Here is a 16,286-nt window from a genome sequence, read left to right on the forward strand (position 1 = left end):
TTACAAGCAGAAAATATTGGGTTAAGTTTTATTTGATCATTCTATCTATCAGATAAGTAATGTCGTAACACAGTACATTTTGCTATATTTAGCTCATTTCGTGCCCCTTAGGCCTCTAGATAAACAACCAAATTCTTAATTTATAATGTGTCAAAACTAGTAATTTTAAAAATGCCCTTCCCAGAAGTGCCGGATTTATATTTTTTATGAGTGTAGACCACTTTATTCCCGCCGCCCAATGTAGATAGGTATATGTATGTATGTATTTAGATTTCTTAATTCTTAATAATTTACCATTTGTTTGTATTATGGATGGCAATAAAGTTAAATAAACGAATGATTAATTAAATCGAGTAAGCTTCCTCTGAAATCTGCTACCCCAAAGAGGCTGCCGCCCATAGTCCGCGGCCTATACTGCCTATTTACAAATCCAGGACTGCTTTCCAATAAATATTAAGTTGACCAGCGTTTTTGTCTCTGGCTTTAAGTAATCGTAACTAATTCAGGAAATGTACAATATTTTAATTTTCAAATCCTTATCTTTCATTAAGCACCGATGTCGGCGCATCATATCTCCATTGCACAAAAGGTTCCAAGAGACCTGCTATTTGACGTCCAATCTGAATATTGAAGTCCATGTAATTAAAAAATAAAATCAATAAAACCCTTCTATCCATAGGTCTCGCGTCACATTTCTATTAGAGAGCGAAATCCTAGCGCCGATGTGACGCGTACTAGCTTTTGTAGTGTAACTCCTTTGTTCATTTCGCTTTAATGAGGAAACTGGTACAAGTTACGTTGTCTTTTATTCTCAGTGGCCACTAGCATTTATTTCAGGTTCACTGATTGTTCTGTGTCCACTTGAAAATATAGGAATTATTCGGTACCATTTTAATTTGTATTATTTACGATTAAGTTTTTTTTATTTTATTATCATTACCAAATATTATAATGCAGAGGCGTTATTCTCTATCCCGCACGTTATTTTAACAGTGCGTAACAAGCACGTAACACAACGCATCATGTTTAGGACTATAGATATTTGGCTTACAGAATACCATTCCACGCACATTTCTCGAAGATAACATGACACGGCTGCGTTACGCGTTTACACTATCATACAGAATAAGGGCCCAGTAATGTGAAACGTATTTACTAATGCATAAAAATCACAAACACACAGACACTCATTCACGCTTTTAATACACGAATTGGTGGTCAGAGGTGCAATTGATGCACTCACTATCCGCCGTATGTATTCGTCCCATGATGTGATAGAAGGCTAGCCTATCGCCATTCCGGGCTGAAACAAATAGAAAACCCATTGTGTGTCAAAATTAAATCCATAAAAAATATAATTACTAAAGATAGATTAAATTATTTCTTCAATAGCGGGTCACTCGGCTTAACTACTCTATTAATACATATATAAATCATTTGGCAAATTTTTAAAGCGGGGTTAGATTAGCAAGAAAACTTGCTGACGTCGAAATCTGCAATTTTTTTATCGAATCACAGCAAGCTAACTTCCATAAATTTTGTAGTTTGCAGGACTTTCGACAGGTCACATGTGCATACAACGATTACCGATAATGTAATCGCATCTGGAAGTTATTTCGCAATATATTCTTGCAAGAACTTGCTAGGCAATACTTAGCATGACAACAAGCCTTCTTGACAGATCATGTTTTATGTATTTCATCACGAATTATGATCTCCATGGTATCTCGATTGAGGTCATTTCTTGAGTCATACATAAAAAGTCTCATGCTGTACCATATAGTTCATTATGCTAGTTTAAAAAACAAAAAACTAAACTTATTTTTAAAAAATATCTATGGGCCTAATCTAGAAGTATATTCTTTTAAATAAAAAATAATTTCCCAAACCGTTAAGTAATTATTGAGTTCTAAGGTAACAAACATTAAAATATATTGTAAATTATATATACATGCCGAACTGATGACCTCCTCCTTTTTTTAAAATCAGTTAAAAATAAAATAAAGCCATTTACATACTTTAAATCGATGGTACAATTTGAACGTTTGCACTCGCCAGTCCAAAAACGGATAACGACAATTACGTAGAGATTAACAAACAGAACGCATTGATCCGACAATCCCGGTCTTTATGAATCCAATTTGGGCAAACTGTGTCAATTCATTTCGTATAGTGTATAAAATGTCGCGTCGTTATTGAACGTCCTATGTGATATAGAACGTATCTATACGTTTTAGGAGAGACGCTATAGGATAATTAAGTCGCGCTTGTTGATGTGGTGACCGCGTTTATTAGATTATCTCATTGACGTATATTCTATAGACGCGAACGTCCATATAAATTATTTGTTCAAAATCTGAACCAAAATGGCAACCAAAACGTCACTGTTATGACCTATTTATTCACTTGAACAACAAATAATTTTACTTATTTGACTAATTTTTTTTTCAAATCCAGGTTTACACTTAGACTCGGGTTTTTATATCATGAGCAACACTCCGTACACAACCACAAGCTGTCAATATTGACCATACTAAAGTCAGTTTGAATGGATTGTAGATCAATTCAGTTGAACACAGTAAATGTTCGAAACGCCAATTCTAGTACGTAGTACATATATATCGATGGATTATATTGTATACGTATTGGTTCTCGTTATCACTAAATTAAGTTTGATAAACAGTTTTTTGTTTGACGGGGAAATAAACGTTGTCGCGTGTTTACATGTTTGCAGTGTTGTATAAAATTATTGTTAACGTCCAATCAGTCAACATTTTGCCATTCACTGCTGCACATTGACCTTCCCAAGTGAGCGCCAGCCATCCCGGTTTTGAGCCCGCATCCATCCGCTACCCGTCGCCCTTTTAAGTCTTAAACTACATTTACCTAATCGGGGTCTTATTCCAGTACATATCTGGTCCACTGTCCGAGAAGCACTAACAATAAATCCATAATAACTAACCGCGCTTTCCATAAATAATCCCAATCTTAATTTTTAATCCGATCCTGGGGATAAACAAATTCTGATTAGTCCATTTGGTGGTAGTAGGACATATTTTATAACCGCCTGGATAACGGCCACCGTACACAAGGTGTTAAAACTTGCCATAGGTTCACGTAAGAGTGTCACGTTCCGGGATCAGCCTGTGTATATCCGTTTCCAACAGGCCGGCATAATTGTGTCGACTGTCAATGGGTAAGCATCTCTCGTCAGTCAATATTCTATTACCCTACTACATTTACAATCAAATGCAGTGGGGTCAATTTGGCAGGCAGGTATAATAAAATCGGTCACTAAGATTGCGATTTGCGATCGTTTATTGAAATCAATAAACGTAAGTTCAATACCATAAATGCTGATTAGTCGAACGAGAACCTTACACCCGATATTTCTATTCAACTACGTAACTCCGACTTTCCCATTGAAGTTGGACTTAATACAACTTACGATAGATCCATATTTCAAAGTAGCAGTTATATTCAAAATCCAGAAATATCAAATTGAAAGGCCGTCTCGTCTTTGAAGTTATTAATATAAGCTTAGAGATTTGTTATTATGAATGGCAATTATTTTAGATGCCACGAATTTGTGTTCCAATAATATTTATATAACTGTTACCTGTAATTTTGTTCGTATGGTATTCATATTAGTATTTGCAAAGCAATGAACCGAACTACGGTGGCGTGCAAACGTATCTCCGAAAGTAGGTACCTATTTTAATATAATCAATCGCGCAAAGCGAAACTATAATCTGAAGTTTGAACTAAACTCTATTAAAACTAAGGTAAGGCTCTCATCATTATTTATTCTAATGGCTTCAAATTGAGGTTGAAATGGACAAAGCTGTAGAACCTTCCTACTTTAAAAATCACATTTGCAAATAAGGCCGAGATACCACCAAGATATTATACTTAGTCTGGCCATAAATACTGTTACACTTAATTATAAAAAAATATTACATTTGAATTTCGAATCTGTCATTTTTATACGATTGTTCATTGTGTTTTCTCATTTTGGCGCCAATACATTGTAAAATATTTTGCGATATTAAAATGGTGTGGGGTGATAAAGAGAACCGAATCGCTGTGATAGCATTACACAAAGTAGGTATGGAGCCAAATGCAATTTTTAAAACTCTCCATACACTTGGTATTAGTAAAATGTTTGTGTACCGGGCTATTAATAGGTACAATGAGACCTCCTCTGTTTGTGACAGAAAAAGATCTGGCCGTCCACGTAGTGTTCGTACGAAAAAGGTGGTCAAAGCAGTAAGGGAAAGAATTCGAAGAAATCCTGTCCGAAAGCAAAAGATTTTATCTCGGGAAATGAAGATAGCACCTAGAACCATGTCGCGTATTTTAAAAGATGACTTAGGACTTGCAGCCTATAAGAGACGCACTGGCCATTTCTTAACTGATAATTTAAAGAAGAATAGGGTGGTAAAATCGAAACAACTACTGAAGCGGTACGCAAAGGGAGGTCACAGAAAAATTTTGTTTACGGATGAGAAAATTTTTACAATTGAGCAACATTTTAACAAACAAAATGACCGTATTTATGCTCAAAGCTCTAAGGAAGCTTCCCAATTAGTCGACAGAGTGCAACGTGGACATTATCCGACTTCAGTGATGGTTTGGTGGGGTGTTAGCTATGAAGGAGTGACTGAGCCATATTTTTGTGAAAAGGTATCAAAACATCGGCACAAGTGTATCAAGATACCATTCTTGAGAAGGTAGTTAAGCCCCTTAACATCACCATGTTCAATAACCAAGTATGGTCCTTCCAGCAAGACTCGGCGCCGGGTCATAAAGCTCGGTCCACGCAGTCTTGGTTGGAATCGAACGTTTCGGACTTCATCAGAGCTGAAGACTGGCCGTCGTCTAGTCCCGATCTTAATCCGCTGGATTATGATTTGTGGTCAGTTTTAGAGAGTACAGCTTGCTCTAAACGCCATGATAATTTGGAGTCCCTAAAACAATCTATACGATTGGCAGTGAAGAATTTTCCCATGGAAAGAGTGCGTGCTTCTATTGATAACTGGCCTCATCGTTTAAAGGACTGTATTGCAGCCAATGGAGACCACTTCGAATAAGCTTTTTATATTTTTAATTGTTTTATATTTATGTATTAAACTGACACACTGTAAAAGTAATAAATGTTATTTGCAGTTAACAATTTTCTTTTTTCTTTATTACAATATTTATGGCAAGACTAGGTATATTGACGTTGCCTGCTTAGGTACTACATAGTGGTAATGCGCGCAGTACGGGTACGATTACCGCGCTGAGGGCCTGAGTTCGAATCCCGGGCCAGGCTAAAAAAATCGTGACTGGGTTTTTCCATCTTAAAAATTTCTCAGTCGCAAATCGGAGTTAGGAAATTTCCGGTGAGATACCCCTGTGTCTCTGAAAGCACATGAAATCGTTGCTCTTGCGCCTGATTTCTCTCCGGTCATGTCTGATTGCCGTCTCACTATGAGAATGAAGGAATAGAGAGTGCACCTGCGTATTGCGCACACACTTATGCACAACTTCTATTAACTTATTCAGCTACAAGTGATTCAATCAGATACATGCTAACTAGTATAGTTCTACTAGATAGTAATAGCACCACCATTTCACACTGGAAGGGGGGCGAGTTACGTATCAAATAGCGAAACCGCACCTCACCCCGATACCTCGCATTTAAACACAATAGTAATCATTATTAAATGTAATACTTAGTAATTATTGGAAAAAAGAACATAGTAATAAAACGTAACAACATCCAATAAATATGTCAGTGTGAATGAAATGCATTTTGAATTTAAACAATGGAAGCTCTGTCTTTTCCTAAATGTTTCTTTTGTTCTGCCTCCTGTGCCAGCAAGGAATTTTTCATTTGGCGAGTTTATATTTATTTAAAAATAACTAAATCCGAGCACCTGGACGAATCGCAATATAATTAATTTTAATAATATAAGTATTAGTTTTATTACATTATTATGGGTTAGTTACAATGTTATTTTTTATTGGTTAAAATCTATATTTTCTATATAATTTTATAATACATTTTTAGTCCTTTCAGAATTTATACCTGTGACCATTTTAGAATTTCTGATTTATAAATCTAGAGAAGAACAACCCACAAATGATAATATATTACATTAATTTTGCTTCCTCACCCAGTTCCCAGTCTCCTTCACCATCGGTTTTATAATATCACTCACCAAGTTAATTACGAGTCGTAGTCATTTTGCCTAAGTAAAATATTTCTATGAGTATATAGCAGCTAATATTTTTATAAAATAATAAATAAGCTGCAGAAAACGTTTGTAGTTTAATGAAACTTCAAGAAGAAATAAAATCCATTTCACAAGAGCGAATATTTGCACAAATATTTATTAGATTTTAAAATCAACCAACTTGGAAAACTTGGATATGTGTAACTTGAAAACTTTATGTATGAGTAAGTTCATTTTCCAAATAACAAACTGCCAGACAAACTCTCATTTATCTATCTCTTGAGTTTATTTACTTAAAATTTATATTCTTCGACGTTTTACAAAAAACTTATTTATTGCGGGCCGTGCGCCTAAAGGGATTTCTTTCTCCTACGAGAGGCATTTTCAAAAATCTTCTAGTGCTCCCCTGCATTATGTAAAAAACTCCTGAGCACAATATCATGTTTCCAGAATATTGACGGCCTGTTATAATAAGTTTATTATATGAACTACGTAAACACTGACAAATAACACGTTGAAAAAAAAGATCAGCTTCTCCTACACGCTTTTATTTTCATTTTATTACATAACATAAAATATATTTAGGCGTTCACCACAAAAACGTATAATTCCTTAATTTGTATTTCCCCAAAAAACCCTTTGTGATATCTAATTTAGATAGTATCTTTTACGCTGTATTAAATATTCATTAGACAATTTTATAATTAAAGCTTTTCTTTGTGTTTTAACAGGCGCATACACCCTTTGAAGTTTAATTTATTTAATTAACCTATTTATGTTACTTGAAATTTGTTCTCTACCTTTTGGAGCCAGGACGAAATTATTGTTCCTTTGGGTTGTAAAATGAAATACTTAACAGAGTTTCGTTTTAACATATTTCTAAATCCAATTTCATCTTATTAAATTTTTCACGAATGACATATCTCGCTAAAATTCTCTGAGATCTACTCACTGGATATATGAAATATGTTAATATTTGGATTTTATATACTTGTATGAGCAATTTTACGCGGTAAAAATAAATTAGCATCAAAAGTATAACAAATTTATATGTAGCTGCAATATTATATACACAATGTATCTCCTTTTTAAGAGAAGTATACCAATATTTTTATTGCAAATATTTTCTTGTTAAATAACTGAACGTTGGTATACAAAGCATAAAACTGCTCTATATAAATGTGTTTTGGAGGGTTCTTTCAAAATTGTCTCAAACGGGTATTACTGTATTAACATAAAAAACGTATTTTAATTACAGTTTTCTCAATTATATTCGGGAAAATAAAATAACACGTGCATGCAATTGACATTAGTATCGACGTGTAATGTTATACGACTCAAAAGCTATTCTAAAAAACTGTTCCAGAATATCAGTACGTAAGATAAGCTTTTTATTAAGTCAGTGCTACGGTGCTACGTAAAGGAATCCGACGTGGTCTTGAATGCTACAAGTGACTTAAATTGACGTCAATTCCAATGCACTACATTGTTACTTTATATTTATTGGACATGCTACGGTTTTGCTACGAGTGCTACGAGAGGGCTACGACGCTCCAACGGCTCATAATACTATGGCCATAAATAAAATGAAAGCCTCCAGTAGCGTCGCGAGCACTCGTTTAAATTTCTTTATCCGGATACCTTTACTCCTTAATTGGATAGTGCACGGAAGCATCTTAGAATCTAGTAGACTCCATTAACCATAAACGAACAAAGGCAAGAACAAGTTAATCCCGTAATAAGATTATAGCTTCGTTTGTAACATCAAACCTTTTTAGTTTTGCGAATCAAGTCGGATGTATTTGTCCATTCAATTCGTATATGTTAAACGAAATTTATCACTGTGTTTAAGGTGGAAAGTATCGCCTTAATTCAATTCTTATTACAATGTTTTGAGCATGGTAATTTGAAATTTATCATCCTAATCTGTGTATTTTTAAATTTCTAAGAGAAAGTAGGCAATGGTTTATTTTTAACAACCGGCTATCAACAAACGAGTGACTTGGTTTTCCCCTCTGTTAACCAACGAATGAAAATATCTATAACCACGATTCCCGATAAAGAACGAAGATCATGATAACCATGACCATTATATTAATCATTTTTATTTCATAGTGCATAATTATTTTTTTAAATTGCAACATCCATACTTATTAATGTGGGAGTTTGTCTGTCCATTACGTTGTCACAGCTGAACCATTTAAACCATTTCGATAAAATTTGTGATTGGTACAGTTTAAAACCCTGGGAAGGACATAGACATTTTGTCCCGATAAAATCTATAGCGGAAGTTTTATCCACGAAAAACTGCCACGCACCGTCACACACCGTCAGTAATATAAATTATACTGCAATTTTAAATTCGAAATATCAGTTTTATCATCTTATACCATTACTTTAGAACATGTTCAAAATCTTCTATCGCAACTTAAACTGACCGCTTTGGAAGACCATCTTGTTAAGATAGCACACACGGCTAAAGGCTTTGAGAAGCGATGGGATCAATACACTCACTGTACCTGCAAAGTTAACGCCCAACAATACACTATTAAATCAAGTGTGTGGTTATAAGTCTAAAACTCATTTGGCACAATACGGCATCGATTCCTTCTCTGCAACTTTCAATACCTATTATTAATGCGGCGCAAGATATGGGAGACTGCGGTTTCAACTTTATGCATTGTTATGTATAGTCTTGAATGAAAAATACTTTTTATCGTTATGCAATATTTTTTATTCAACATTTTTTTCTATCAAAACTTAGACGTTTTTGAAAAGGGTTTATTTTTCATTCTTCAATTAAAATTGTCATTGAATGCGTCACAACACGCCCTCTTTCTATGTTTAATGGTGGTAGGTCTCTCATATGTGAGACTCCGCCTGGGTAGGTACCACCGCAATATCTATTTCTGTCGCCAAGCAGCAGTGTGTAGTGACTATTGTGTTCCGGTTTAAAGGACATTGTAGCCAGTGTAAATACTGGACGTAATAAGACTTAACATCTCATGTCTCAGGATGGCGAGCGCAATCGAATACCAAACAATACTTTGTAATTCAAGGTGTTGGATAGTGTTTTTACTTTCTACTGTATCTATCGTAACTACGTACTGTATCTAGGCGAACGGCAAGCTCGTCTCGAGATAAAAAGCAATAAAGATCATCCAGTATTTGATATTTATTTACGGAAACTTAATTAATGAATTTGTATAATGTACCCTACACAAGCTCCTAACATACACAATGAGCTGGCACAATGAGATATTCAAGAAAGATTGTTTTGAACCAAAATTAAATACTCTCAATGAACCTTATTTAGGGATAGTAATAATGATGGACTTATAAAACAGGTTTTAGCAACAAGTGTGCACAACCACGATATTATAAGTAAGGATTACACTTAAACCGCTCTAAGCCCTTTCCGATGTTCGATGGAATATAATATCGAAAAGTTTTCGAATTCGCCGTATGCTTCCTGAATGTTACGTTTAAAACTACATTCTGCTTTAATGCTTCAAATCCCAATAGTATTTTATATTTTTCATTGAAAATTTTTATTCTATTCAATATAGATTATATTTGTTTGCTTGTTTTTTCTCCGACCTTTGTTGACATAGCTATGAGCGTGTAATACCTCTTTTGTATTTGCTGTACGTTATCTATTAAAGATTTTTTTAATATTTTATGTAATCTGTGTGCGTTTTGTATGTATAACTGGAAATAAAAATTATAATTTGAAGAACTCTCCTACTAATATTTTAAATGCGAAAGTTTGTGAGGATATACATCCGTATGTATGGATGTTTGTTCCTCTTTCACAAAAACTCCTAAACGGATTTGGATGAAACTTTTACAGTAATATTGGTTATACATCAGAAAAACACATAGGCTACAATTTTTAATGATTTTGCGTAAGTTGGTCCTAATATAACGATACATATCAAGTAAGTCGGTAAAAATGCTATCTTAGCTTACGCTGCCGAAACCGTTGGAGTTAGACAAATATAATGAACCGAAGGATTGTTTATCTTAAATAGTTCTTTATAAAAGTCTGCGACACCATATATCTACCTTTTATGTGGAAGCCACTATGATAAAAATAGTGAGCCATAAATATAATTAATCGGATACTTTTTTATCGAAACTTTCATTCCGGAAAACTCCTTCACGAGAGCGAAACCGACAACTAAGACTATTAATTTATATACAAAAACAAGTTCAAACAAATCTTTAAATATGATGATAATATCACACACCTGTATGATGACTACTAAAAAGCGAATCGTCATAGAAACGCAAGTTTAAACCAATCACAAATAGTATTTTATTATAAATACTCATCACAGAGCCGGACGGTCGAGTGGTTGTGAATACGATTTCCATTACTTCAACGAGACATGCCATCAATGATCGTTACAGCAGACAGTGCGGATAATACGAATCCAACAAACACGTAGCACACAGCCAAATAGAATTTTAGTACGGCTAAATTTACTTTGAACAACTACCGCCTCTTTTTGAGTTATCGATTGCTTTAACGGTGAAGGAAAACATCGTAAGGACACCTGCAAACCTAAAAAGTCATCTACAGGAATTTTAAGGTTGTATGAAGTCTACCATATAGGCCAGTGTGGTGGACTAAGGTCTAATCCCTCTCAGTAGTAGAGGAGATCCATGCGCAGCAGTGGGTCAGTATATAATACAGGGCTGATATTATATTAATATAACTGCTGCCTAATTATTACATCGCGATGTATAATTTGATTTTCAACATTCAATATCCAAAGCATTAAAAATTAAAATGACAACTTTCAGCGCTCTAACTTTGAACGTTAATATTTTCCCGACTTTCAACTAAATCCAATCAGCACACGTGTATGAGCCGGTGGAATTTATTTTAGTGGTCATTATGAATTCATGTGAACACTTAACATGGCTATTGTGTGTTAAATAATGCTGTTTTGTTTTCTTTTGTTCTAAGTAGGAACAATACATATTTTTGTATAGCTATTAAAAGTAAGAAATTGGAAGACTAATTTCTCTATAACTACAAAAGAAACCAAATAATCGTTGAGTAAAAATAATTTGATATACATTAAATTCCAACTTGTTCGATTGACAAACAATTATTTTTCGTAACAAATCTATAAATATCCGTAATACTAGCTCTTAAATATTAATAAAAGTTCTATAAAGATAGCCTTTAAGTTCAAATCCCAGCTACGTGTTAAAACGGGAGCGACCGCGCACGGGCGGACAGCGGCACCGAAACCGTCGCTTCGTTAGCATTTCCGCAAGTTAACTAGATACCCGTATCTTGCGCCGCTGGGACCAACACACCAGATTTGGGGTTAAACTAACAACCGCCATATTGTCAATTAACGTTTGCATCCGGATTTGTGACGATTATCGCTTATTACCTTCATGGACGTTGTACGTAATTAGATTTTGAATATGGAATGCCGTGAATCTTCATGTTAAATGCACTGTCTCCGGGGATTGTTTGTAGAAATTAATGTTACAGATGTTCATATATGTTCCGGGCAGTATCTAACCAAATATTATAAATGCAGCTAAATAAACAGCCATAAACGGTTTGATAGCAGTAAACCAGCACTCGAGATGGTCAAAGAGAAAACAACTCTCTGACTGGAGAATTTACAACGACAATAAACATTAACTCGAAATACTCTTAGCCGAAAAATAAACGGACAAATACATGTTTTTCCCCAAAATGACAAACAAAGTTGCATTTGGAACAAGTTCAATTTAGACGAGCATTCCGCAAAAGCCGCATAATAGGTTCATAACGTTTTGACAACAAACGAAGCCATATAAGTTGTGTATTTATTTTGCCAGTGATCAGTGGATTATATGGCGCGTGAACAACTACCATCGACTTAGCACGAGCCGCGACCTCAAATATGTCTGGGTCTTAAATCACCTTGTTTTATGTCCAAAGTTTGCGCATAAAGGACACTTTATCAAGACGAGCCGAAGTTTACTCAGCGTGTACCCAGCAATATGTCCTTTCATACGCCTAAAGTAGGTAAATAATGACTCTATCGAACATTTTAGGGTTCATACTCTCACTTACTAAAAAGGTCCGGTTCTGTAAGGTACTATTTTTGAGTATGAAAACCACAAGAAACTGGCTTAAGAGTTATTTGTAGCTAGATTAATCGGCAATCCGAATATTTTTTTGCTAGATTAGTCTGCAACCCAAATAAATCAGCTAAACTAAGGTAGAGTATTTTCTCACATTTAACCTGTATTAATAAACAATGTCCTCGTGCGGTCAATACGATGTCAGGGGTCCTAAATTCTAAATCCTCATTCCGATATGTGAGATTCCGCCTGGGTAGGTACCACCACAATGTTTATTTCTGCCGCCAAGCAACAGTGTGTAGTCACTATTGTGTTCCGGTTTGAAGGACATTGTAACCAGTGTAACTACTGGACATAATGAGACTTAACATCTCACGTCTCAGGATGGCGAGCGCAGTGGAATACCATACTTTGTAATTCAAGGTGATGAATGGTGTTTCAGCTGTTTATGGGCGGTCGTATCTCTGACCATCAGGCGAATGGTAAGCTCGTCTCGTCATTCAAAACTATAAAAAAAAACCTTGGGTTATCTTATGAATAAACTTTTGGAAATAAAAGTAGATAAGTACTGTAATGGCCTATACAGACGGCGTATTATATTATATGCGCTATGTTCGAGCTTGTATATGAACGACAATATTACATATGTATGTAGCTCTTATTAAATCGCATTTACTGATCATTTTAATATCGTTTGTAGTCTATATATCCTTGAAATGATTATGTGATTTGACAAAACAGTATAAACACCAAAAATTCGAATTTTAAAACACAGTATATTTCCAACAACCACTTTGACATGATTATGTAACCGCACCTCATACAATTCCCATAAATAAATCGTCACTTCACGGTCGGTCGCATTTAATGTAAGCTGTTGACTGTAAATCCATGCAAAGCAGAAAACACCAATTTGTATGATAGCATGTCGACACACGGATTTACAATTTAGCTTCGTCGGACTAATTGGATGCAGGAATGGTTGCAGGATACAGGTAACAATGTTTACGGTCGTGAACAGCGCGTTCGACGTACCTACTGTACGATGAATAATTTTATTGCTTTTCACGCTTCGAGAAACTAACCGGCAGATATCACTTTCGCGTCAGATAGTTGGCGTGATTTAAATATGGAACTTGAAAGGGCCGGGGAGAGCCGACGCATTTTATGTTGGTGTTTTCTATATTTTTATTTTATCCAATAATCAAAATAAATAATAGTTGTAATAAACATAAAAATATAACCGACTGAATAAATAATTTGTGTCATCTTAGTTGGTCCAATTAAATTGTATAGTCTCTTTTATTTAACAAAATTCCTTCTGGATGGAATATATAAATCATACATATTTTACATACACAATACACATTTCTGTATTTTCACTAAAATGGTTTTCGGGTATCCATTTCATCAAAAACCCACGATAACACTGAAATATTAAAAACACAACCGTAATTATTCGGGAAAACCGAAATTACACATTATACCTAAGCAATAATAATTAAAACATCCAATACACATTGTCACACCAGTTCAAGTTTAATCACCGCACGTAGTTTAAAACAAACGCCCCGTCGCAATCCTGATGGGCCAAATCAATTACCCACTGGACGATTCATCAATGCAGTGACAAACGCGACGTCTCAGGGTAAACCCAAGTGGATTGCAGAGTGTCACGTGCTCTAACTTGCGGTCTAGCCGAGAGTGCATACGGCATTGGGTAATTTAATCCTCGACGTGGCACGGACATAGATTAAATAAGTTGAGAACCGTTGCTCCCCTGGAGTTTACGTGCACCGAATATCTGTAGGATCAATCGCGTGACAAAAATTACGTCACGGAAAACGAAATATCTAAACGTTAATTTTATTGAGATACTTCAGTTAAATCGGTTGTGACCTGTGGATTAAAAAATCCTCCAAAAATTTTCTTTGATAATTGTTATAATTATCTGGCAACACAAAAGTAAGTATAAAATTAGTTCGCCGTATTTTCTTTGCTCATTTATTTACGGAAACGAATCTTCAGATTTACTGCCTAAGCAGGCGTTGATATTTAATAAAATATTATATTTGAGTAAAATCTTATTATAATATGCGTAAAGCTAACTTAATTCACTTAATTAACGATTACAATTCAAAAAGTAACCTTATTTACCTTACAAAGCGCTGCTCCTAGCATAGCTTGAGTCTTTATAAACAATTCCATCACTATATTTTAAAGTTTGCTGCCATTGCGACTTCCAACCGAGAAGGCAACACAAGAGCGATCCAAGTATTATCATAACTGGATGTCGTTAGCTAAACTTCGCATAATTCCATTTTAGAAACATAATCCAACTGTAGTTGGAGTCGGTTCACTACTCACTTCGGAACCATAATGGAGCTCTTTAATATTGTATTTTCTTGGTAGCAAAATTGATTATGTGAACTGAAAAAGCTCTTTTGTCATTAAGTGTCTATTATACTTGAAGTCAAGTACAATGCAGTCCAAATATGACCTACATATTTAACTTATGTTTGTAGTCATATATTCTAATAAAATGCCAATATACTTTAGCTAAAATTCATTAATAAAGGTTGAAGATTTTATAGTATTTAATTTTAAATTCTGTCGCATACTTATTGGAAATTTAATTAGTCCTTAAATCGTTTTGTACGAGAGATCCCAGACATTCCTTAATTTAATGCCATTCTCCAACATTTCATTTTACAAATAGACACGGATAAGCTATAAGAAATATCTTTAACTTTACATAATTTTCATTATGCATAGTATGGATATGTTCAAGATTGCGAAATTATGGTCAATGTAATTGACTTTAAAACAAAACTTAATGTTATAAACAGGATGAATTGCGATAATGTTTGGGTGTTTGTTAGAAATTAAGGCAGTAACTGTTGAAATATACATAATGAAATGTTTATTCTGTTAAGATTCTTCCACACGAGTGAAGCTCCGAGCAATAACTATAAAGGTATTTTAGTTGCTCGACCATCGTCGAGGCCCTAGTCGCACAGTAATAAAGTGTGTATACCTCGTGGTTGTAACTTCACATTAAGGCCTGTGAGGGTAACATTTCCCATCTTTTTCCCCTCTGCCCAACCTAATAAGTTTCCATCTCTCCCCCATCTTTCTTCACCAATCTGCTTCCCCATTCTTCACCGGATTCCTGCAGTCCCTTAGCCGGATTCTAGAATCCCATTCACAAGCTTCCCCCGGTTTTAACTGTAGGGACTCCCAAACAAACAAAAAAATATTTTAGTAGGATATAAATTACTAAACAGAAGTAACACGTTAACAATAACTATCCTGTTTTACTAGTTCTGGCGGTTGTTCCATTCTCGACAGTTTGACGTGTGATTTGCGTGTATTATTGAGTTTTGTCTGCTAAATACTGTCTTATGAGCGGGCTTTAACTTGTTTAATTAATTTACCAAACTACGGGAGTTTAAAACGTATATTAGAAGTTAATTGAATTCAATTGAAGTTAGGAAAATGTTTCATAAATCTCTTCAAATAACAATGGATGACCGCTTCTGTGGTTCTTAACCGCATATTTGTATTATATTTTATTCGCATGAGATAAAACCTTTCACACACTGTGCTATCCTAATGGAAACAAGCTAATCTATATTATTATTATATAAAGCTGAAGAGTTTGTTTGTTTGTTTGAACGCGCTAATCTCAGGAACTACCGGTCCAAACTGAAAAGTTCTTTTTGCGTTGGATAGCCCTATGTTCGTGGAGTGCTATAGGCTATATATCATCACGCTATACCCAATAGGAGCGGAGCAGTAATGCCTAATCTCAGGAACTACCGGTCCAAACTGAAAAATTCTTTTGCGTTGGATAGCCTTTTGTTCGTGGAGTGCTATAGGCTATATATCATCACGCTATACCCAATAGGAGCGGAGCAGTAATGGCTAATCTCAGGAACTACCGGTCCAAACTGA

The 16,286-nt window shown here is 35.0% G+C and overlaps 1 protein-coding gene across 1 annotated transcript in view; it reads right to left on the reverse strand.

Moving 5' to 3' along the window:
* Positions 1-14,707, reverse strand: part of LOC115446453 — a 69,565-nt gene extending 54,858 nt beyond the window's left edge. The window contains exon 1 of the mRNA XM_030173123.2: positions 14,697-14,707. Coding sequence (XP_030028983.2) covers positions 14,697-14,707 — 11 coding nt within the window. The remainder of the gene's footprint in view (positions 1-14,696) is intronic.
* Positions 14,708-16,286: the final 1,579 nt, after the last annotated feature.

Source organism: Manduca sexta, chromosome 8, assembly GCF_014839805.1.
Source record: "Manduca sexta isolate Smith_Timp_Sample1 chromosome 8, JHU_Msex_v1.0, whole genome shotgun sequence".
Classification (NCBI taxonomy): domain Eukaryota; kingdom Metazoa; phylum Arthropoda; class Insecta; order Lepidoptera; family Sphingidae; genus Manduca; species Manduca sexta.